This window comes from Bos indicus, chromosome 18 (assembly GCF_029378745.1).
Source record: "Bos indicus isolate NIAB-ARS_2022 breed Sahiwal x Tharparkar chromosome 18, NIAB-ARS_B.indTharparkar_mat_pri_1.0, whole genome shotgun sequence".
NCBI classification, from domain to species: domain Eukaryota; kingdom Metazoa; phylum Chordata; class Mammalia; order Artiodactyla; family Bovidae; genus Bos; species Bos indicus.
In genome coordinates this window covers 43,714,694-43,735,742 of record NC_091777.1, presented here as the reverse complement: position 1 = coordinate 43,735,742, position 21,049 = coordinate 43,714,694, and the positions used below count along the sequence as shown (strand labels likewise).

Here is a 21,049-nt window from a genome sequence, read left to right as displayed (position 1 = left end):
TCATCATCATCATCATCGAACTTAGTTGCCTCCAATTCTTTTGCGACCCCATGCACTATAGCCCACCAGGCTCCTCTGTTCATGGGATTTTTCCAGCAATAATACTGGAGTAGGTTGTCATTTCCTCCTCCAGGGGAATCTTCCCTACCTAGGGACTGAGCCTGTATCTCCTGCATTGGCAGATGGATTCACCAGAGTCACCTGGGAACCCCACCCCATGAAGTATATCCTATTATTACTCCTGTTGTAAGGATATGGAAATTGAGGTGAGGGAGATTAATGAACACCTTCAATAAGAATGGATCGGAATTCAGGGCTACCCCAGATTCTGTAGTCAGTGTTCCTAACCTTGATGCTATTGTCTTGATAATACATTTTCTGTGTGCACCCACGGCTGACTCATGTATGGCAAAAACCACCACAATATTGTAAAGTAATTATCCTCCAATTAAAATTAATTAAGAAAAAACATGCTTCTGATTCCCTGTGGGTAAGATTCTAAAAGTTCTGCTTTGCCTGTTTGTGGTTCCTGGTGGGGTAGGGGTGTGTGTTCTGAAATCATTTCTCATTAAAATTGAGACCCTAACTGTTAAAATTTATATTTTAATAACTAACCATAAGAACATTCAAACTTTATTGTAAAAACAATATAACAATATTAAATACAAATATATTGAAAAAATACCATTTATAATCCCACCAAACATTAACAAACATTTTCATTTATGTAAATTTCTTCATAGATCTTCTCTATGTGCCTGACACATACCTACAGACAAAAGACATGCAAATTTGCTTTCTGGGGACTTGGTCCAGTCCATGCTCCCGATGCAGGGGGCCCAAGTTCCATCCCTGGTGAGGGAACTAGATCCCACATGCTGCAATTAAGAGTTTGCGTGCTGCAATTAAGGATCCTGCATGCCACATCCTGAACGCCACAACTAAGACCCAGCCCAACCAAATAAAGTATTTTAAAAATTGCTTTCCTGACAACAGCATGTTAAAAGGACTCTTAAAAATTATTTTGTCAACAGGAGTTTTCATGTGGCTTATTAACATTTGTCATATAAGCCTTAAGGTTATAACATTCTAAATTCAAACACCAGAGAAGAAGGATGCTGAAGATCTCAAAGTACTGCAGTGAAAACACCCAAAATCCTCTTTGGAGTGAAATGAAAATAAGTAAATAAAAGAGAGGAATGCTTTTACATAAATCTATCCTGTGCTCATGGATGCAGGGCATGTAGTCAGTTCCTGCACCTTTGGTCAGTTCCTAAGAGCTAAAGGAACAGTATTTGAACATGACTCTGATCTGTGTTGACCACAGCCAAATAGTATTCAGATGCAGATCTACTGTTCTTCCTGGATTCCATCTTCCATGAAAAGAAGAGTATGATTGTATTGTAGAAAAACACCTGGAGATTTATAATCCTGGCGTCCTTCTGAACATCTCTTTATGTAATGAAATCTGTGAAGTATAAATTCACTTCAATTTAAATGTACATGAAGAAGATTAAGAATAACTTAAAATATCATAATAGTTGATAGCTGAATCATTTGAGGGTGCCTTTTTCAACAAAGTTATGAATGCTGCATGTTATCTTCCTGCATTGCAGGTGGATTCTTTACCAGCTGAGCCACAAGGGAAGCCCCTTTAAATTATTAATAACCATTTTAGTTAGAAGCATCATTCAAACATGAAGCTTTTTACTTCCAACTAGTGTCTGATGCCACGTACAAAACCACCCACGCTGTGCTAGTTTCCCAGCGTCAGGTAGGCAATGCCATTACAGTTCTGAGGGTACAGGGCAGTTACAGAAAAGGATTCTCCAAGACTCCATGACAAACTATGGGATTTCACATCTATAAGTTACCAGAATCAGTTTAGGTTGCTGGGTAAAACCAAGTGTTTAATAAACACAAGGCCGTCTTGGATTTAGAGTCTGAATTAAAAATTCTAATCTAGATACTATAAATAAGTAGCATTTTTACACACGTGTGATAGACTAAAATCACAGTAAGCTTAGTTCATTCTGATTTTTAAAATTCATATGGAAGTTTACCACCAGGCTAAGTTTAGACAAACTGTAAGATTCCATTTCAATATGCACCAAAACCAACAATAACAACCCCTCGCCACCCCCTCCCCCCAAAAAAGCCCCAAACAAAAGAACTCTTCCCTGTCTAACTGCATCCTGTTAAATGTTTTTGAGTTCACCAGTCAGGACCCTCCAATTTCACAGATGAGGGAAGGGAGACACAGGGAAGTCAGTGACTTGTCTGAGGTACTTGGAGAGAAAGGCAGAGCCCTGCCCACTGCAACTGGTCTGGTCTTGTAGGAGGAGGCACTCCCCGAAGGAATACAGAAGTCAGTCCTATAGCACTTCTATTTCTGAGGCTGCCTTACAGGCTCGCACTTTGGGGCTTGCACCCTTAACAAACACTCATTACAGAACAGAGAACTGCATCCTAAAAATCAACTGTCTAGCTAAAAAAAAAAAAAAGTATGAATGTGCATGTTGAAAAAAATGCAGCACAATCAGGGTTCTCATGCAACCTGGAACTCTCTTCAACCCAAACTGCTTTTCAGTCATTGGACATCATGCATCTCTTATGTAGCTTCCTGTAAACCTTAGGCAGATCATTAATTTTATGCTCAAATTTGACTTGCCAAAAATATTTTCCCTTGTGGCATTTAAAAGCATACATTCTTAGAGTACATAAAAAAGAATTTGCCAGGCATTTTTCCTTCTATAAACATTGTTCTGTTCTTTTTTTCTAATAGGAAGAGCTTAAAGTTCCCGGGATAAGTGTCTTGACATTATGAGTTCTTGTCATATCAGTATCAGATAAAGCTGTGCTATTTTCCCAAAAGAGAAGCCAGGTATATTTTATCTTACACGTATTCAACATACGATAGATTTATCAATATAATAGCACTTAATTTTTGAGGTAAAGACCTATCCTTTCACTTGTACCTTTAATTTAGGAAAGTTGACTCTAACACTGACTATACCCTATATACACTTTATTAAATATTTGTAATTTTTTAATCACTTGTATCATGGTATAAGATCATACCAAATGTTTTAAGAAAATTAATGACTTTGATATCCAACCTCTAAATTAAATCAGGCTTCTACCAGAAAACAACCTCTTGAATGATACAGAGAAATGAGATCAGGGAGATATTGTTATAGAGCAGCCTATTGCTCAAGCAGAAGGTGATTTTGCTCTCATCACAGAGCAAAAAGTTCTATTAGGCAATGTTATAACCCCAAATAATGCCAAATATTATGAATATTTAACAAAGAGGTGTTTAGGTTAACAGAGCCACAGGATAAATACCTTCATTCTAATTCAGCTTTTTCGGTGTGTGTACAGTACTTTATCACTGATTTCAGGGAGCAGTGGATTCTCAGAACCAGGTACACATCTGATTGCACGTGTAAGTAAATACTCAAGGATCTGTCAAGTGGATGCAAAGAGTGAAAATAAAGACATTCGCTTGTTCCAATTGCCCTCTATGGATTACACAACTTCTACACTTGATCTTAGCCAAAAGGCTGAGAAGTGATGACTACACAGCTTCTAATGGGCTGTTTCTATAACAGATTCTGATGAATCATGAACAAAAACACCTTCAAAAGAACAAAGAGTCACAATTTTATAGATCAAAGAATATATTTAGGGCTTGGTTTTTAGGGATATTTTCCAACACTGGGTCACAATATGCCCCAGCCTGAGAGACATGAGGTGACAGAGTCCATGCTTTATCCCAGGTGGATGAGAAAGAGGGGAGTTAGAAAACTTCCTATGTCATTTCTGAAGTTATCCTGGGAAGGCAGGTGTAAAAAGAAATTGACATGGCCCAATTCAGATTCACCCAGACTGGATGAAGCAGAAGGAGTTCCTTTTATTAGTTATTGTTGCAGAACTCTTAATCAGCTTAAGATTTTGTGGATCTTTTAAAATCATTATCACAGAAACACACAAACAGGTCCTGTGGTTTAACTATCTGTGTGTTGAGGAGTGGGACTGGGTGAGCGAGGCTGGGAGGGTGGTCCGTAGGACTGAGCTCTTGGGACTGATATTTACTTTTGACCCTTGGCCCTTCAAACTGCCCTGTGAAACACTACCCATTCCCTCCCCCTGGTCCCCTTTCTCCCTTCCGGGGTGAAAAAGAGAGAGAGAAAAAAAATTCTTTTCACTTTTCAGCCAAATCAGTCTCTGGGTTTTATTCCAAATTATCTATAGAGTTAAATGCATCTTTTTTCTCAGCCGTTCTTCCCCAGTAACGCTCTCTCTGAACCACAGGTGGGGAGTTGGTGGCACCGCTCAGGCAAATTCCAGCCTGGGACCTAGTGTGTTTTCCACATTTCCTTATTTATTGCCACAAAGAGGCTAGGGCCACTTAACTTCTGTCATCTACACCTGTGGTTCCAGTAGTTTATGCTATGATCTCCTGCCTTAAGAAGACAGATTTTCAAAATAAATGGAGATGTTTGTTTAGCAATCTAAATATTTAAGTAAAGACATCATGTAACGATTCATTGGCAACTGTATGAATTCGTGGCCAAATGTCTTTTACAAAAAATCAGCTTTGATAGTACACAATGTGGTCATACGATTTTTTTAAACGGAAGTTTTTTTTTTAAAAAAGCTCCTTAACTTTGGAGTTAAAGCTGTTACGTTCTAACCCAGTCTCAGGGCTGATTGGCTCAAAACCTCTGTGCCCAGTGATGTCACTTGACCCTCTCAGGGGGTGTCCAGGTCAGGGAGTTGTGCAACTCCCTCCAAAGCCAGGTCTCCTACTGGCTAGCAAGCAAATTCCAAGGGATAGTTAGGATTAAGGGCTCCAAAGAGGATTCCCCAGCCCTCCCCCAAAGGAGGATCAAAAACTCTGGTCTAGTTCTGGAACAAAAATAAGCCCCAGTCAAGGAGAAAGTGCTTGTATGGATAGACTGCGCCCCTTCCCAAAGCTTGTGTCCCACCCAGGGAGTCATTTTCAGTGGGCAAGCAGGTGCAGAAGTGTGTAATCCTCCCTATAAGAACGCACACTCTCCTACGCTTAGGCCCCAAAGGATGAAGATTATAAAACTGCTCACATCTCATTACCATTTGCTTTCTTGTTCCACGAAACAAAACCAACACACACAAACACAAAACATAGCCCTCACCTCACACTTCATTTCACCCCATCCTCTTTCCAAACTGCCTCTCTCCGAGAATGGGAATCACCCGCAGGGGCTGGGGCACCAAGCTCAGCCTCAGTGTAAACACGCCCCAGCAGCACAGGCGGTAACGTATTAACTGGGAGGAATCTCAGGTCACCGAGAACGGTTTTCTATTAATAGGGGATAAAGCTCTTGCATACATTAGCGATAATGCCCTGGTGGCCCGCGCAAAATTAACTCCTCCCGGGCCAGCAAGAGGGAAGCCACGTTCTGCCCAGGCAGATGTGTGCTTGAAACACGCGTACAAACATACACGTTACACACACTGTGCTTTAGAACCGCTCCCCTTAAACATGCCAGATCCCATTCCCATCCCTAGTCCAGGCGGTTGCAGACGTTCTCCAGGGGTGTCTCCCGAGAGGGGTTGGTGGAGGCGGGGGCCCGTCAGGTACGGGTCAGCTCAGCTTCGCCACGCACACCGCCAAGGCCACAGCCGCCAGCAGCACGGCGCTGAAGATGGTGGCGGCCTTGGCCTTGCTCAGGTCGCAGGGCCCAGTGCGCTGTTCTACCGACACGCCGCCCACCGAGGAGACGCCGGCACTGGCGCTGGACAGGAGCTCGGCACCTGCCGCCTGCCGGGCCTGCACCGTCCAGCGGGGCACGTTGACCTTCATCTCCATATCCTGGATCATTTCGCCCACCTGAAGGATCTCCCGCTCCAGCTGGTGCAGGTCTTCCACGTCGAAGTCGCGATGCGCCTCGTGCCGCAGGCTGCGGACGCTCAGGGCGCGCGCCGCTACGCCGGTCGCGCCGCCTTCCACCCCCGTGCGCACCAGTGGCCGCCGCGGCTCCTGCAGCGGAAACTCAGTGCTCAGGGCCAGTGCACGCCGCATGTCGGCTTCCAACAGGTCCAGGCAGCCGGAGAAGGCCACCCAGAGGCGCTCGAATTCGGCGCGCTCCTCGGCGCCCAGGCTCCGGTCGCGCAGCGGGGCTGTCAGCCGGAGGCGGATGGCCACCGCCAGCTCCTGCGCCTTCTGGCGCGTCTTCTGCAGCTCCTCTCGCAGGTTCTGCGAGTCTGCGGAGCCGCCGATGGTCAGCACCAGGTGATGGTAGCATGCGGTCGCCTTATTAAGCGCGTCCAGTAGCGCTTTGCACTCCTCCTTCGCCATGGCGCTGCTCTCCCGCGCACCCCGGCCGCCTGCGCCCCTCTCACCTTCACCCACTCAGCGCAGCAGGATGCAGCCAGCCTCGACGGCGTTCCCCGGCCGGACGGTCCGAGCACTCCTCATGGCCTGAGAGGAGCTTGGCGCTACCGCTGCTCAGGGTCCACAACATGCGCTTCCGCTGACCGGGTTTGCCATTCCCTCATCCATCCTCCCCAGGTGCGCTCCTAGTCACACGCCGAATCTCTGCGCAGCTCTCGCCTCCACGGTAGCACCTGCGAAGCCCGTGTTGAGGTCCCCATCCTCCTCCCGTGCCGTCGCCAGGGCTAGCGGGCCGCTGAGCCGCTCGCTCCGAGCGCCTTAAGGGCGGCGGGGTCGGGTTTCTTAGATCCGCCCACCCCCGCCCTTCCTCGCTGGGCGCTCCCATCCCCTGGACCAGGCTTGGGCGGGGCCCTGAGCGGGGAGGTCACGTGCAGGTCCCCCATCTCCCCCTCCTCTGCACCCCATTACAGTCTGGAATATTAGCGCTCAGCAGATCCAACCCTCCTCTGTTTTTGAGAAGGGGAAACTGAGGCTCAGATTTAAAAGGGGGGAGGAGGATAAAGATCACGCCACGTGCATGTAAGTGATGGGGCTACAACCCAGGGGCTCTGACTCTTAGACCCAGCCAGCGACGGAAGTAGTATGCTTCGTAGGACTGGACACCCCTGTCCTCCAAACCGAGTAGTAAAGGGCAATCTGCGGGGCGGAAAGGCTGCCGTATCTCCCCATCCTAGTCCAGCCCGCTTTCCAGCAACAGGGCTTGGACTCCACCCCTTGTGTCAGATGTGTTTTTCGGCCCCGCCCCCTCCCGTTCCAGGCAGGCGCAGTCGATGGCTCTGGGCTGGTCCAGTCTGAATAGGAAGTGTTGCACGCCGCCTGAGCCCCACCCCTGGCTGGGCGGGCTCAATGATTGCTCTGCGCACGCGTCACTCTGAATAAAGACAGCTTCTCATTGGACTGACCAGAGTCCTGGGGTGCGACTCCGCCCAACGGGGGTGGGCGGTGCAGCAGTTCTGCCGCGTTGGGGTGGTGGGCCCTGAGGTCTTTATCGAGGGGCCGGGAGGTATCGGCGCCACTCCTGGAAGGGCGGGGAGTGAAACTATGTAGCCTTTTAAGTAAGTGTCCTCCCTCCTGTCTCCTCCCGCGCCTCCGTTCCCTCGGGACGGCTGCGTCTCTGGGCCCAGAGGCCGGGCGGGGCCTCGGAGCGGAGAAGGGGGAGGGGCTCTTTCCTCGGCCGGCGCCCCAAGCTGGGCTGGCTGTCCCTGGGAGGCCCCCGAGGCCTGGGCCCATCGCGGAGTGGACTGCCGCGCCCGTGCTCTCCAGCTCCCGTCCGCAGCCTGGCTCGCTCTGCCCCTCGTGTGTGTTTGCGGGTCGAGGGGTGGGGTTGGCGAAGAGTGAGCCCTCTGACCCCCGCGGCATCAGGACAGGTTAGCAGTCTGGGATCCCGGGAGCTCAGACTTGGGGGCAATAATAGGCAGGGCCGTCGATCACGGGCTGGGTGGCTTCTGGGGTTTAAGGGAGGCCTGGCGGGGCGGGTGGAGGGGAGGCTGTGGATGGGAGGCTGTGGATAGGGGTGCGGATCCTCGAGCCGGGCTGTCGTGGTCCCCGTGGTGATGGAGGAGCTGGAAGGAGAGGAGGGAATCCCTGCTAGCCTGCCTCTCATGGGGCGGGGGTCTCCTCTTACAGCTGGGTTAAGATTACCCCGGGAAAACTATGAAGCACCAAACGGTGTTCTGGATTCTGAGTCTGTTTAGTTCTTTTCGTTGAAAATGGACTGCCCATTGGCGCGTGAGCAAGGCCGTGCGGCTCTGGCCGCCCCTGGAGGTGCTGGGGACGTGGGCGCTTGCGGTCGTGCAGGGCCACGGGGAGCAAGTGGGGCGTCTTCTTTGAGGATTTAGGACATTCAGGGAATGAGGCGCAGACGAAACTGTAGGGGACTCCTAGTTTGCCTTGTGCTGGAATTTTCCAAGTTTTGTGGGTTTCCGGAAGAGAGACCCCTATTTTGATTGCACCCTTCCACCAGCCCTAGAGAGGAGCAGCAGCTGTTAGCAGGATATTTACATTTCCAGGCACCTTGCCAGGTTTGGCATTGAGGCAGTCGGCCCCGCCCCCAACCCCGTCCAGAGCGCTGGGTTCAGGGGCCTCTCACGCAGCAGTCTGTCCTTTAATTGGTTGTCTCAGTGGTGATACTGTGGCCCTTGGCCATCTCAGCCACTTATGGGCCAAATGGGGCCTTGACAGAGGAAGAGTAGTTTTTAGGATAAAATGGGTAGAAGGGAGGAGAGCCCATCTCTTCTGGGAGCTTTGTGGACAGCAGAAGGAGATGAAGCTGCAGAGGTGGGCAGGAGGCCAGGAATAAGAGGGCCTCCATGCCAAGCAGAGAAGTTGAGAGTGCATCTGATAGGGAGTGGAGTAGTCCCGCACAGGGCTCAGTGTTGGAAAGATCCTGTCTTTCAGGTGGACAGGTTTGCGGTGCATCAAAGGTCAGGGCCTGAAGGCCTAGGGGGGAAATGCAAGATGGGATCAGAAACAGATAGGTCTCACAAGTCCTAGTGGCAGAAAAGCAGACGGGGCCCTGAAGCTGAGTGGGCATCCGCGGTGAGTTCTCCTCACCTGGCCTTGTCACCTGCGATAATCCCTTCTGGCAGCACTGCTGGGAGGGCAGCAGTGGTGTTTGCCTGGAGCCTGGGCTCCAGGTCTTCACTGTGCCTCCTTGTGGCTCTTGGACTGTGTTGCTCTCATGAGGGCAGGCGCTGGGGTTTTGTTCTACACATGTCGGCCTGTTAGCGTCTTTTATTTTTCCAATGTGGATCTGATCTTGGCCAGGCAGCAGTAAGCGGTGGCACAAAATGAGATCTTGATCGAATCTGGGTAGCCTGGATGAAAACCAGGAATCCTAGCCACCAGAACAGTAAGTGCTAGAGGTTGGAAGCCATTTTTCCCTGGACCTCTGCCCCCAGTGAAATATTCATTTCTCTAGGAGCCAAAAATGTAAATGCAGGTACAAAGTTTACTACTAGAGACAAAGCATAACAACAAGTGGGAGAAAGCACAGAGAAGCTGTTTAGTTAAGACAGAAACAAGACAGAGATGCACACCCAGAGAGGAAGGGTGTGGACATCCCCCCTCGTGAGGAGGGGCACAGAACAGAGGCAATTGCCATTTAATAGGACAGTTCTTCCAATTTTAATATCTGTAGTATCTGTGTTGCTGAAGCGAGCACAGGACAGTTCTTCCAGGTCTTTGTTTACCTTTAGCCAATTATCTGGTTTCTTTTTCCACACCTGACCTGCCCTAGGACCCTCCCCAACATGTGTGCAGAACTTTTTTCCAGGATGGATTCTGGCCCAGAGGCCTGTGGGGATGCCCTTAACATCACATGTTATGGGGTGGTACCCCCTCCTTTTTGACCCCCAAGGAGCCTTTCTGCACATGTGAAATGTTTCCCTTGGCCTAAGGATGGGAAATACCTGATCTTTTAACAGGATTTAGTCTCACTCTGCCCCTGCCATAAAAATGCCCAATGTCTGGTTATTTACCCGATTCCTGTTGCTGGTTTTTATATCGAGGTGTAGATCTCACAATATAGACAGGAATCTGGTCATAAATTTGTTGTCCTGGAGCCTGTTTGTCTCTCTTGCTTCAGGAAATATAAACAGGGGGCTGGTGATGAATGTCAGGCCTGGAGCTCATCTTCTTCCCACCCTAGGAAGTATGAATAGGAGGCCAGTTGTAAATGCTTAGCCTGGAGCCCATCTGTCTCCTCCTCAGACAGTTTTTAAAGTCTTTATTGAATTTGTTACAATATTGCTTCTGTTTTGTGTTTTTGATTTTTTTTTTTTTTTTTTGGCCCTGAGGCATGTGGTATCTTAGCTCCCCAGCCAGGGATCGAACCTGCACCCCCTGCATTGGAAGACAATGTCTTAACCACTGGATCACCAGGGACACCACTGTTAGAGTTTGAGTCAGGGCTCTCCTGTTTATGAAGTGCCAGGGTTAGGAGAAGGCAATGGCACCCCACTCCAGTACTCTTGCCTGGAAGATCCCATGGATGGAGGAGCCTGGTGGGCTGCAGTCCATGGGGTCGCTAGGAGTCAGACACGACTGAGCGACTTCCCTTTCGCTTTTCACTTTCATGCATTGGAGAAGGAAATGGCAACCCACTCCAGTGTTCTTGCCTGGAGAATCCCAGGGACGGGGGAGCCTGGTAGGCTACCGTCTATGGGGTCGCACAGAGTCAGACACGACTGAAGCGACTTAGCAGCAGCAGCAGCAGGGTTAGGTTGGTGTCCAGTAACTTCCTCCTTCCCTAGAGGAGCAGGGGAATGTGACCACATGATGCTAGATACCAGATCTAGAAAGGGTTCAGACCCAAAGAGTTGCCCTGAGGCTGCTTCCACGTCCAAGAGAGCGCTGAGAAGTGGTCCGTGGTGCTCCTGCCCTCCAGCCTGAGGGAGTTTGGTGCTGATGGCTCCCCTGCATTTCCAGGAACAGGGAACAGGGTGTGGAGTGGCTTTCTGAGGGGTAGTTGTATTCCTCCAAACTTCCCTGCTTCCAGCCCTCTTCCAGCCCTGAGGCCTTCTCTCCTACTGTGAGGCTCCACATTCCAGCCAGCTCTGTGCTTAGCCTGCTCTGAGCACATTTGGTTTTGGCTTTTTGCCGATACTTGCAGGACCAGCCCCTCATCCTCCCCTGCATGCGGGTGGTGGATTTCCAGCTCCTGGGAGAGATAATCCCTCCCTGGGAGCTTGATCTTCCTCTAACACCTCGCTGTCATTTTGTTCAACTGGACCAGCGGTTACTGCACGTCTGCAGGGAGCCAGGCAGCCAGGCTTCAAAGTGCTTTGAGAAGCCTATGGACAGGAGCCGTAGACATTACAGAAGGACACGAGTGGCTGTAATACCACACGTTACATCATCAAACTGCTTCCATGTGGTATTAAGCAGAGATGCATAGGAAGTTTTCCCTTTCTGCCTTTTCCTTCAGAGACACATTAAGCCTGCTGGAGAATATTGCTCATCAGTTGGAAAATACGCCTGGTCAGAGTCTATGGTCAGGGCCCTGGGGGTGAGCAGGAGCGGCCACAGCAGTGAGATTTCGGCAGGGAGTGCTTCTCTGGGAGGTGCAGACTTTCCTGGGCTGTCTTCTGCTGAGCCAGGCTGCACACTATCACCAGATGGTCCCCGACAACACAGACTCATCCGGGCTGGCAGGACGGTTGAAGACCACAAAACCACGGGTGTGCACACCACCTCCTAAAATGCCCAGCACTGGTCTGAGGCCTCGCTTGACTCTCCTTTTCAAAATAACCTCAAATAATTCATGTGCAAGGGTATTTGGTACCTCTGACTAATTTCACTGGGTTTTCTTTTCTTTTTTTTTTGGTTTTCTGTAAATCATTTCATCATTTGCACTTAAGAAAGAGTGGAGTTTTGTGTGTGTGTGTTTTTTTAAGGAGTTTAAATGAGGTTTCACACCTCTTTCCCTCACATGTGATTTTAAAATACAAAACCAATTCTAGCAAGTAAACTTGTCAGATTATTTTAAAGCACATACCCCTGTATAAGAATTCAGCTCTGGCATTAAGCATTATTACATATCAGTATTTTTATTTATTTATTTATTTGGCTGTGCCAAGTCTTAGTTGTGGCACACAGGATCTTCTGTCTTTGTTGTGGCGTGCAGGATCTTTAGTTGTGCTGTGTGGGAGCTATTACTAGCTTCCCGACCGGGGATGTAACCTGGGCCCCCTCCATTGAGAGAGCAGAGCCTTAGTCTCTAGACCACCAGGGAAGCCCCTGATGATTACATATTTTTAACACTGGGACAGAAAGGTCAAGAACAGAGCAGGACAGAGCTCTCTGTATCCCTACTGCTGGACGGGATTCAGTCATTGGCAACCAGAGACTGATGTCCAAGAGCAGGCGTATGACTTGGACTGAAAAACAGCCAGCTCCATCCCATTCACCAGCAGTGGGTGCGGAGAGTCTTTTGTGTTCACAGTTCATGCATTTAAACCCAGTGTTTTGACGTGACATTCAGGGCCCTTCCCTTCCCTTGCTGCCCCTCTCTGACCTGCCCTGTCTGGATTCTTATTATTTCTCAGAGCTCATGTTCACAGCTAGTCAAGCTGAGTTTATCCTTGAGTTTATTCCTGTGCTTCCCAGGAATGTGCTCCTGCCTCCTGATGGCTTTGGCCCCACCATGGTCCCTGCCAAGGAGGCCTCCCACACGCCCCAGCCCAACCCCATCCCTGGTACTCCTTTCTCCTTACCTTGCCTGGCACTGTCTTGTTTCTAAGTCTTCTTGCTTCCCAGTGAGGTGGCTCGCTCCTCCATCAGAGCCCACCTTTGTCAGGTCTGTCTCGTGGGCGCGGGTGTTGGTGTTCTGCCAGCATCCTGTCTGGCTGTTGAGCAGGAGTGTCCCTTCTCAGTTTTAGTCTGACCTTGTCTCATCCTGTTTCTCATGTGGTTTGTATCTAAGGCATCTTTACTTTTGTGCTCCGCTGTGTAGAACCGGCTGTGTCTGGAACCAGCACAGAACTTTGTTTTCTTATGACTGTGCCCCAGCCAAATTATATTATCCAGTTCTTCTGGTAGGGACTCATAAAAGGATTATCTGTGCTCCAGTAATGGTTGCCTTCAAGGATTCAAATACCTAAATGGTTGTAGAGCTGGGGCCTGCGAAGGGATTATATGTAGCCATTTTCATGCTAGGCTCTTCTCCCTAAGAGGATTTGCAGGGAGCTCAGGGGACTTCTTCAGGCAGTCCTCAGGAGGGCCTGCAGCCAAGACAGCCCAGCCTGGACCAGACCGAGGGGATCTGATGCGGAGCCTGTTTGGCTGTCTGTCACGGGGACTTCTATAAGGGAAATGCAGTGTGGAGTCTGTGCCTCCGTGGCTTGTGTGCTGTAACCCCTAGGCATAATTATTTTTACATGATGAATGCAGTGGTTAAAGGGATGAGTGTTAGAATAAATTCTGACATCCACCTAACCTCGAGTTGGACAGCTGACCCTCAGTTTCTTCATCTGCAGCATGGGGCAAATGATACCTGTGGTTATTGTGAGCATTAGTTGTATTTAGTTACCTATACTTATTGTGAGCATTCAAATGGGATGAGAATGTGTAGAAGTTATCACAGTGTCTAGACCAAGGATGCTTTCAAATAAATGGTGGCTGTTTTTAACATTAGACTTTAGGGATGGAATTCATAATGCACTTAGGCATACTGTTTCTAGTGTTTCCCCAAAGAGGCGTTTTAGAATACTGTTACATAATGAGAAAGTAATTCAGTTTTTCACTTATATTTCATTCATCTGATTGTATCAAGGATAAGATTACTTGATGCCCTTTACTGTTGCTACTTTTCTCTTTTTAATGAAAAGAAGAGGCTCAAAGAACCTTTGGCAGGCAGTGGTATCTAGCCAGGTTTTAAATAATGTCAATTGGCTTTATCATTTTTAATTATAAGATTATCTGAATGGGAAGTGATGCTGGTTTCCCATTTAAAGTAGTGATAAGGGTTCTTTTAAAAATAAATTTTAAACGGGAGTAGATGTTTAAAGGAAAATGTCAAACATTAACAATAGAGCCGTTGTGTACAACTGTGCAGCTTATACATTGCACAAGTGTCCTGCCCCGGGGGAGAAGAGGTGTTGGCCAACTAGGCTGGTGTGTAGCCTATGAGCTGCTTACTAAGCCATGTGCTCTGGCACAGGGCTGTACCTACGGGGAAGATGGGCTGCCTTTTTGTAATTCTCACGAAAGCACCATGTGGGCTGGCAGAAAGTGACCATACATTGGTGTGTAGAGTGGCAAAAATAGTGAAGGTAACATGTAAATGGAAATCTCATAAGACAAGTATTCATTTTCTCCATTGTTCAAACTGAGATGGCGGCTCAGCGAGGTGAAATGACATGGCTAAAACTCTGATTCCTTTTCTGTGCCCATTTTTCGTATTCCCGTCTCATACTTCAGTTAAAAACCATGCTGATACATGGTAAGGGGAGTAGACCAGGTGAATTGGAAGCCCCACTCACAATAGGAGCAAATCTATACAGAATATATATATAATGTCTAATAAAAGTTGTACATGATCTATGATCTTTTTAAAAAAATTAAATTTTGGCTGCTCGGTGTCTTCATTGCTGTGCACAGGCTCTCTCTAGTTGCGGTGAGTGGGGGTCCTCTTTCATTGTGGTGCATGGGCTTCTCACTGTGGTGGCTTCTCTTGTTGCAGTGCACAGGCCCTGGAGTGTGCAGGCTTCGGTACGGGTGGCACACAGGCTCAGTAATTGCTGCTTGTGAGCTCTAGAGCACAGGCTCAGTAGTTGTGGAGCTCGGGCTTAGTTGCCCTGTGGCCTGTGGAATCTGCCTGGACCAGATAGCAAATCCACATCCTCTGCAGGTGGATTCCTAACCAGTGGACCACCAGGGATGTCCATGATCTGTGATCAAATGGAGAAAATTTAATTAGCAGACATAAAAGAGGATGAAGGTAGAAAGACATACCATGCTCATGGAGAATGATTCATTATTATAAAGATGTTGACTCTCTAGTCTGTAAATTTAGTGGTTACAATAAAAATCCCAATAGAAATCTCATGGAATTGATAGACTGACTCTAGTTCATGTGATATTGTAAAGAATTAGGTATAACCAAACAACTTTGGAGAACAGGGGGAGAAGTCTTCCTGTATGAGATGTCAAGGCTTATGATGAAGCCATGGTTATGTAAATTCATGTGGTCTGATCCTTTCCTAAAGTAATTGCCACTAGCTACATGTGGATATTAAGTATTTGAAATGAGGCTAGTATGAATTGAGCAGAATACACATCAGATTTTGAAGACTCCATAGACGTAAAAAGAATGTGAAATATGTCAATAATTTTAAAGCATTGTTCACATGTTGGAAATATATTGTACCTATATTAAATGGCACCCCATTCCAGTAGTCTTGCCTGGAAGATCCCATGGACGGAGGAGCCTGGAAGGCTGCAGTCCATGGGGTTGCTGAGGATCGGACATGACTGAGCTACTTCACTTTGACTTTTCACTTTCATGCATTGGAGAAGGACATGGCAACCCACTCCAGTGTTCTTGCCTGGAGAATCCCAGGGACAGGGGAGCCTGGTGGGCTGCCGTCTATGGGGTCGCACAGAGTCGGACACGACTGAAGCGACTTAGCAGCAGCAGCAGCATATTAAATAAAATATATAATTAAAATTAATTTCACTTTTTAAAATATGACTACTAGAAAATTTTAAGTAATATATGTAATTATGCATAATGTATATACAATTACATTTCTCACATAAATCTGTTGGATGGCACTGGTCAAGACCATTGAAACAGACTAAAGCCCAGAAATAGGGCAAACATACATGGGAAGTTGGAATTTGAGAAAGGTAACATTATCAGCTGGTGTGAAAGGGATACAATATATGGAACAGTTGGCTTATGCTGTGGACTGAATGTTTGTCTCCCCCTGTTCCACACCCCCCGCCCCCCGAGCCAGCCCAAATTCATATGTTGAATCCCTAATCCTAAATGTGATGGTATTTGGAGATGGAGCTTTGAGATCTAATTGGGATTAGGTTAGGCCATAAAGATGGGGCCCTCATGATGGGATTAGTGGCCTTATAAAAGGCAGAAGTGATAGGAGAACTCTTTCTCTACCATGTGAGGATATAGTAAGAAGGTGGCCAACCCATACAGTCCAAGATGTGGACCCTCACCAAGAACCAGATCTACTATACTAGCACCTTGATTTTTGACCCCCAGTCTCCAGAACTGTAAGAAATAAAATGCTTGTTGTTTAAGCCCCCTCAGTCTATTGTATTTTGTTATAAGACCCTGACCAAACTAAGATTACCTTCAGAAAAAATTTAAATGCCCAATTTATAGCATATATAAAAATAAAGATGAATTAAATTCCAAAAAATGATAAACTTTAAGAGTCTTGGAAATTACAGGGACTATTTTTGTGGCCTTGAAGTTGGAAAGGATGTGGTTTCAGGTAGCCTTTGCTGCATAACCGCCAGCCCCCAGATTCGTGACTCACAACTGCTACAGTTTGTTGTTCCTTACAAGGAACTAGCAAGGTGGGTCTTCTGCTGGTCTCACCTGTGCTCACTTGTGTGGTTGCACTCAGCCAGTGGGCTGGCTATGCCCACTGGACCACCTCTCTCTCCCTCCATGGGCTTTCGTCCCATGGGCTTCTCTATTGCATGGTGATCACGTGGTACCAAATGAATGAAAGTGAAATCTGCAAGGTCTCTTGAGGCTGACACTCAGAATCACAGAACATCAATTCTGTGTGTGTGGTTGGTTAAAGCAAACCACAGGGGTGGCTCAAATTTGAGAGATGGGGAAATAGACTCCACCTTCTCATAGAGGGAATGGTGAAATTTACAAGGGGGCATGCCAAGATGATAAGATTTCCTTAGCTCCCAAGACCACTGACCAGTAAGGCAAAGATGGACAAGTTCAACTACATTAAAATCAAACACTTTTATTTCTGAAAACACTCATTTGGAAAAATGAAGAGACAAGTCACAGATCCGGAGAAGATATTTGCAACATCTTTTAGTGTCCAGATGTCGAGAGAGCTACCAATTGTAAAGAAAAGGGCCAACAAACCATGAGAAAAGTGGCCAAAAAACATGGTAATTTATAGCATGTAAAGAAGTGATAATCAACTTCATTAAAGAAATGAAAATTAGAAACAGCAAAATAGCTGTTTTATGCCCAGACTGGCATAAATGAGCTGGTCTGACCACTCCGAGGAGCACTGGCTAGGATGTGATGGAAGGAAGGGGAGTGCTCACGGACTTGGCAGGGAGGTCGTAAGCGGTCCAGTGGTGTTAGCTTCTGGTGAAGGTGTAGGTGTATGCTGCAGTGCCTCTCCTAGTCACATTCCTGGATGTGTACTCCAGGAACACATAAGAGGGTAGGAGTGTTTGTGTCAGCATTCTTTGTAATACTGAGAATGTGGAACCAACTTAAGTGTAGGATATTAGATAAATTGTGTCGTGTTCACTTCATACAGTACAGCAGGAATTAGTAAATTAATAGGAGCTGTGTGGATCAGCGCTGAAAGAACTTGAAAACATAATGTTGATGGAAAAGATGGAATGTTCCTGACTACTTACAGTGTGATACCATTTATGTAGATTTTGAAGCCCATAAAGCAAGATTTTGTATTATTTATGAATACATGAGTTTCAAAGGAGTAGAAATGTCAGCAAGAAGGATATAGAAACAGCTTTAAGATACTGGTTGTCTCTGAAAAAGGAGTAGAGGATGGGAGGGTGGGGGCAGGTAGGGGAACCAGTCTACTCTGATATACTTTATTTCTGAAAAGAAAATCTAAGGCAAATATGGCAATGTGTTAAGATTTGGTAATCCTGGGTGGTGGCAGTGGTTTAGTCGCTAAGTCGTGTCTGACCCTTGTGACCCCATGGGCTGTAGCCCACCAGGCTCCTCTGTCCATGGGATTCTCCAGGTAAGAATGCTGGAGTGGGTTGCCATTTCCTCCTCCAGGGGATCTTCCCAATCCAGGAATCAAACCCTGGTCTCCTGCGTTGCAGGTGGATTCTTTACCGACTGATCTATCTTGGGTGGTAGGTTAGCATTATTACTCTACTTTTCTGTTATGCTTAAAATATTTCATTAAAAACATGCATATCTTTAAAATATCATAATTTGAGTCATGTAGGATGTTCTAAAAATAGCCATTGTTACTTTTGCAATGACTTGAAGCGTAACAAGATTTTCTGAACATGATTTATACATTTAACCAGTAAGAAAAGTCATCTTGGAACTTGTGGGTTTTCTTTGTTTTTTCCTGACCATGTGTTAGGTCTGTAGAGTAATGCATGTCAGGGATGCTTTTTGGACATTGCTAGATCAGATGTGACACACCAGTCTGAAGGTGGTCATTTACTGCTGTTTCCTCTCTCGTCCCAGGAGACTCGCTCTGCCCCACCTGAAGTCCATATGGCTCTGTATGATGAGGACCTCCTGAAAAATCCCTTCTACCTGGCTCTTCAGAAGTGGCGTCCTGACTTGTGCAACAAGGTGGCCCAAGCTCATGGCATTGTAAGTGCATCGATCCCGAGGGTGGTCCTCTGCTGGGTGTGGGAGGCTCACCTACAAATATGGTAGACTTCAGTTAAATTTAGCAGGAGTCAGGTATAGAACTGCTCAGTGCAGCAAGCCCCAGACTATGCTCGACATGTGGACGAGCAAAGAGGAACCGCCCTGAGCAGCTTCCTCCAGGAAGCCCCCTGAGACTGCTTCAGCCCGGGTGTAATCTTTTCTCTGAACTCTCAGCCCCCATTATCACTGCTCTCATGGTAGTCACCTCTGTTTCTCCTGTTTCCATGTTGACCAGGAGGGCTTCTCCAGGGCAGAAATCATATCCTTCCTTGTCTGTGAGATGGGTGCTCACTCCTGCAGAGTAGGGGAACGTGTAAATGTACGGGTATGTCACCTTCAAAGGCATTTCCTGAAGAGGAGGAGCCAAGGGAAGTTTCATAGTAGAGACCACAACCTCAGAAGCCTACAGGGGCAGCCAGGTAACAGGAGCCAGAGAAGAGAGAAACCGTGGTCTGTTGGCAGGGCGTCTGCTGCCTGGAGGGAGGAAGGGCCCACACTGCAGGCCTTTTTTCATTCCGAGGTTGGGGAACTTGGCTGACATCTTACACACCGTGGGATACAGAGAGTTAGCTGGGCGCCTTTGTGCCGCCTGCCTATGGCAGGGCCTCTTCTTTTTTTTTTTTCTAAATAATTTTTATTTATTTATTTTTGGCTGCTCTGGGTCTTTGTTGCTGCAAGGGCTTTTCTCTAGCTGCGGCGAGTGGGGGCTCCTCTGAGTTGCGGTGCTCGGGCTTTGCATTGTGGTGGCTTCTGTTGCACGGCGCGGGCGCTAGGGCATGCGGGCTTCAATACTTGCTGCGCGTGGGCCTCTTCCCTTCCTGCATGTCCTCTTTTCTTCTCATACTTTTGTTCCTGCTTCTCTTACCCAGTGATGGGGTCTTAAGTGAGTCAGGTGGCCGAGGGTTTGAACCAAAGGAGAAATGAGTCAGCTCAGGTTTCTCTGCAACCTTAGAGCTGACTTTTCCATGCTTAGCCCACCCCTCTGCCATCAGAAGCCTGTTTTTTGTTTTTTTCCCCCAAGTCCCTTCTGGTTTTTATGATTGGCTTTGTGATTAATATCTCTTTCCCAGAATTTTTTTTACTTTGGATTTTAGAAGTCATAAACTTCATTATTTAAAAAAAAAAAAAAGGCTAAGAGAATACAGTTATTTCCAAAGAAGAAAATAAAATTCTCATAAAGCTCGCCACAGGTGTTCACTGTCATCCGTTCATTTCACAGCAGCTCTTAAATGCTGCTATGTGTAAGACATTAGGTTTGATGTGGGAGATTCAGCCAAAAATATGAGTAGGCATCACGATTTTTACCCTCATGGATCTCTACCCAGACTTCTAGTGGGAGAGACGATCTCACTCTAGGTTAATATTTAACTAATTATGGTTACCGTCCAAGGGATTTTCCAGGCAAGAATACTGGAGTGGGTTGCCATTTCCTTCTCCAGGGAATTATGGTTAAGTGTCACAGAGAAAAGGCCCAGACATCATGTTAACTGAGAGGGCCTGACCCAACTGGGGAAATCTTTCCTTCCCATGTTTGTTCTGTGGTATTTTGAAAAGAAATACTGTCTAGATAAGAGTGTATTATCACAGGTAACTTTCTCTTTTTAAAAGTGCCGTACTGCGGACCGCTGTTAACCTCTCAGGAAGCCTGAGACAGGGACCTGTCTCACTCGTCACTGTGGTGCCAGCACTTAGCATGCTCCCTGTCACCCAGGAGGTGCTTTTGCAGCTGCCAGCTCAGAATCCCACTCAAGCTCACTTTAGCAAAAGGAGAATTTGAAATAAGAACTTTAGCATCTCGGTCACCTTCCTCTAAGATACATCGAGGAATAGGACATGCTTCTTATTTTCTTTTTTAGCCTGTGAGGTGTGCATGTGAGATCTTAGTTCCCTGGCCAGGGATCAAATTTGTGTCCCCTGCATTGGGAACGTGGAGTCTCAACCACTGGCCCACCAGGAAAGTCCTGGGAGATACTTCTTAAGTTGCCATCCCGAGATCCCAAGGGTGCCCTAGGCTTCTTACTCTGGCTCCCGATGAGATCCACAAGGGGCTGCGTGGGGCCCGCATTCAGTAGACGTGAGAATCAGTGAGGCCAGCTCCTCAGGAAAGGGCAGCTGTGGGAAGGAGCCGGCTGCTGCTGTCCACTCCGGCTCCCGATGAGATCCACAAGGGGCTGCGTGGGGCCCGCATTCAGTAGACGTGAGAATCAGCGAGGCCAGCTCCTCAGGAAAGGGCAGCTGTGGGAAGGAGCTGGCTGCTGCTGTCCTGTTCAGCCAGGCCAGGTGCTGATAACCAACTCCTGCCACCTGTTGGCCATGTGATGGAGCCCCGGCTCATCTAACCTGTCTTGTTGCTCTTTCTGGGTCTGTTGGTTGAGTGTAAAAAGTAGAATATCCCAATGACCTCTAGAAGAGAGAGCACTCATCCTTTCTGCCATCTCTGAGGGACCCACATGGCCTCAGCAGGTGAATGCTATATTTCCTTTCACGGGGCTTGGCCACTG

At 47.4% G+C, this 21,049-nt stretch overlaps 2 protein-coding genes and 1 non-coding gene across 4 annotated transcripts in view; 1 reads left to right on the top strand and 2 right to left on the bottom strand.

Annotated features, from left to right (window-relative positions):
- Nucleotides 1–611: 611 nt before the first annotated feature.
- On the bottom strand, nt 612–7,142 carry RGS9BP (regulator of G protein signaling 9 binding protein). Its single transcript, XM_019978115.2, has one exon. It carries the CDS (start codon nt 6,344–6,346, stop codon nt 5,633–5,635), a length of 714 nt encoding a protein of 237 aa, XP_019833674.2. The 5' UTR covers nt 6,347–7,142; the 3' UTR covers nt 612–5,632.
- On the bottom strand, nt 3,386–3,578 carry LOC139177410 (U2 spliceosomal RNA). Its single transcript, XR_011561854.1, has one exon. It is a non-coding gene; the product is annotated as a U2 spliceosomal RNA (small nuclear RNA).
- A 224-nt stretch (nt 7,143–7,366) lies between the features above and the next one.
- Nucleotides 7,367–21,049, top strand: part of ANKRD27 (ankyrin repeat domain 27) — a 60,671-nt gene continuing 46,988 nt past the window's right edge. The window contains exons 1-2 of one of the 2 annotated variants that reach the window (XM_070770897.1): nt 7,367–7,497; nt 18,357–18,488. In XM_070770897.1, the coding sequence (XP_070626998.1) occupies nt 18,387–18,488 (102 nt within the window). In that variant the 5' untranslated portion in view covers nt 7,367–7,497; nt 18,357–18,386. The other variant, XM_070770898.1, reaches the window with a different exon arrangement.